The 3777-nt window shown below is 40.1% G+C and overlaps 1 protein-coding gene across 1 annotated transcript in view; it reads right to left on the bottom strand.

Annotated features, from left to right (window-relative positions):
* LOC118329016 (pro-neuregulin-3, membrane-bound isoform) overlaps positions 1 to 3777 on the bottom strand; it is a 345808-nt gene that overhangs the window by 34818 nt on the left and 307213 nt on the right. The window contains exon 4 of the mRNA XM_035662948.1: positions 2931 to 2954. Coding sequence (XP_035518841.1) covers positions 2931 to 2954 — 24 coding nt within the window. The remainder of the gene's footprint in view (positions 1 to 2930; positions 2955 to 3777) is intronic.

Raw genomic sequence — 3777 nt, 5'->3', positions numbered from 1 at the left:
CAACCCAAAATCAAAACAGTTTGTGCTGCATGTTTTACTATCTACAGTCGGTATTAGGTACACCTGTACATTCTATTGCAATCCAATAGAACTATTATACCATTTATTTGTTTTTATCAATACAACCTCAGCTAAATCAAGTGCATTAATATACATACGATACATATAGATGGAGAAAATTTAATGTAGAGGTCTGAATTAAATAAAGCTGTTTATATGGCATATTTTAAAGGATAATTCCAGTCATTTATCAGGTATAACACTGTATTCACCAAAGTCATTTCTAAGAACTGGGAACACAGTGACATTGATTGAAGTCTGACTAGGTGAGAAACATAAGCAATCACAAGATTGGACAGGTTGTAAACAAGACAGAAGCTTAGACAGATTATCTGAAGAAACAGAGCACTACACTGATTCAGGAAGAAAACCAAAGTGTTTGCATTAGCTGTGATAACAGCTTTATTCATGCTGTACCATCAGTTGCTCATTTATCAGCTGGTTGGCTACCAGCTGACTACAGTTCATGCAGACATAGACAGTGGACTTCACTGCTGACTACGCCAGTGAAATTTGCCCCACCAAAACCCCAAACTCTTCCTTACGCATCAAGCTTCTGGTTTTGTTGACTTTGACTGTTGACATTTATATGCTTATTAAAGATGGATTAGTTCTGCCAGCAGAGTTCTTGTTGCGGCCCTGATTCTTTGAGAGCTCCCTCAACGAGTCGAGCCTTATCTGCCAAATCTGGCCAGATCCATGACGTGAGGGTCTTTGACTGAAATAATATCAGTCTGTAGATGACAAGGGTTCTCCCAAATAACCACATGGCATCAGTTCCAGTGGTTCTCAAACTTGTTCTGGCAACACCCCAGTGGTTGATAGGGGAACCATTTTAGGTAAATAAAAGGATCTATGTCTCACCTGCAATGATTCTATGCCCCACAGTTTGAGAACCATTGTTATAAACAGAAATAGAGAGAGAGGCTTGGGGAATATTTTTAAAAGCCACACTACATTTAGGCCTCACAATAAATGGTAGTATTTTTTCACAAGTAAGCCACTTTGTAGAGTATGTATTAACTTAATAGTACTAATAACAAAAATCACTAAATGACGAGTTTCAGTGGATTAGTATGTAAGCCTCATATTTTTTTTCACAGGACAAACAGCTTACAAAGCCACAGACATTGACAAACCAGGGTTGAGTGTGGGAGGTGCTTATCTATATGTGCACTGCTTAGCACAATGCTGGGGAAGACATTGGCAGGACTAGAGACATTAGCTAGGCAAAGAAAATGTGGTAGCCTGAACAATGTTGCCGAGGCATAAAACCTCTCACTGAATATAAATGGGAAAACCTGCAAGATAGCTCTGTGGAACAGATCATCTGTCACTGCCAAGTTTGCATAGTCTCAGCAAGTTTCCTGAAAAAAAGCTTTTGTTCATTTCACTGCAAATGCAAAAAACGTGGCACTGCTTGTTCCTGTGAAATTTTACTTTTGAGATTGTAGAGGCAGTAATGTCAAACCTGGGGGAGGCCATTTTTCCAGATGATCCATTGTTTTTCCAATGCGTGTGGAAACGGCCCAAATTATAACAACTGAGAGATTGAGGGGTTCTAGTTAACAACAAGCTTGCATGTCGTTAACTAGCGCTCCTCAGCTGTGATACCCGACACAGAGCCTGCGAGGAGAGCCAAGAACAGGAGAGGGGAGCTTGGCAACGATGAGGAGGAGCCGCTGGCATCCACCCTGCACAGACTTGCAGGAATGTGTATGGGAAACTAACAAACCTTCAACACACAATCATTGGATGATTCTCATCTAATTCACATAAGTAAAAACTAAGGACTTCAGAAACACACTTTTGAACATGTGCCATTCATGCGCACACATACACACACATACTAATGAGGAGTGCATTTGGTTACAGTGCCAACATCATAAAAACTCCCTCACTGTACCCTGCCTGCCTCTTTTCTCACTGTTTCCAAGGAGACTGCAGCACATTGGTATTCTGAAGGGACACTTCATAAGCAATTGTGAGAGAAGGCAAGAGAGAGAGTGAGGAGGAGAGAGAAAGAAAGCATAAAGATAGAGATGGTGCAAGGAGTAAATACATACAAACAGGGGGCAAATTGAAGGAAAAACCTGAGAAAATGAGTGGAGAAACATATCAAATTCAGATGCTTCCATACACATGGTTTGATGAGTATGAACATTTTTAAAATACACAGCAAATCTCCAGATCACAACCCAGTTGAACACCTAGGAAAGATGGTGGACCAACATGTAAGATAATTCATTTATTTGACAGGGATGATACATCGAGGCATTGTTACATTTAAATAAAATGCAACCAGTGCAATGTATATACTGCTAATTTGCACTCTTTGTCCCCGCTAGGCTTTAACTGGTCCAGTGTGTAACATTTAGGAGGCTCTATTGGCAGAAATGTAATATAATATTCATAGGTAGGTTTTCATTAGAGTATAATTACCTAAAAAATAAGAATCTTTTTTTGTTTGTTTTTGTTGGTCATCCCTCAAATCGCATTCTACAAACTTGGCAAAGGGCATTGAGGCTGTTCTGGTAGCTCCTCCATACCACAACACTTCATGTTGCTTTTAGCTTTAATTTGTCACCCATATATATGTGTAGAGAGAAAAAAAGACACTATGTTGTATGTTATGTTGGTTGTGAATATGTTCATTCATACAGACACCATTTATCTTCACCACAGTTTTGTTTCCATGGCAAATTACATAATTATGATATATGTGATTAGACACATCCACATCCATGGGTGTCATGAACGATGCATGTGCTGTATGTTAGTAATCACAGCGCAATGTTGATCCAATATGAAGCCCTGTGATGTTAACAGTCATGACTCATGCAGATGCAAGACAAGAAAAGCTTCCTTACCCATAAACTCGATGCCCAAGTGATCTGTTGTTTCAGGCAGCGGGGAGGAAAGAGGGAGGCAGGGGGAGGGGAGAGAGATAAGGAGAGGAGGAGAGAAAATAAAGTTATTATTAAGACTAGTGTGCGTTAGCATTGTGTCACAGCATATAGCCTGATCATTACTGACTTGTTCTTTCTTGCAAGCTGCTGTATTGCTGTTTTATCCATTGTCACATGGAGTCAGAGGGCACATGCCAGTAATGTTACAAGACATGACAAAAACACACGCTTGTCCTGCTGTATTTGTGAGGACCCACAGTGATGATAATGCATTCCCTAACCATAACCACTGAACACCCATTTCTCAGCTTCTTGCTGCGAGCGATGGAGTTGTTTCCCATGAGAGGTTTCATAAAGTTGATGTCACGTTCTCCCATCCAAAAATCTAGAATTGCCAATATTTGAATTAAAACCTGATGAGGTGAGGTTGTTGGTTCTCATTGTCAGGCCTCTGTCAGTCACATCTGACTAAATCACACCCTCACAGTCCTGTTGGATCACATTCACTGAGGTTTCAAGTGAAAAAACTTTCAGTACATAATAACTAACACTTGTGATAAACAGTGAAGAAAAGTGGCAAAATGTATGCCTCTTTTTAATTCCACGCCTTCATCCCACTTTTCAAAACCTTGTGGCTAGATTACACACAATGCAAGTCAACAGCTGACAGCTGGGTCACAGATTTGGGTGTGTATAAGCGTACGCACAAAAGAACACAAAAAACTGAAGAGACAACGAATAAGCTATGTGTGCATTCTGCTGTGTAAAACAGATTAGGGAAACAAGAGGTTGGAGGTAATTTTGGTTC

The sequence above is a fragment of the Morone saxatilis genome, unplaced genomic scaffold, assembly GCF_004916995.1.
Source record: "Morone saxatilis isolate NCDOM2014 unplaced genomic scaffold, NCSU_SB_2.0 Contig19, whole genome shotgun sequence".
In the NCBI taxonomy this organism is placed as follows: Eukaryota; Metazoa; Chordata; class Actinopteri; family Moronidae; genus Morone; species Morone saxatilis.
Note: the sequence above shows the minus strand (reverse complement) of the source record. Positions and strands in the feature narration are given on the sequence as shown.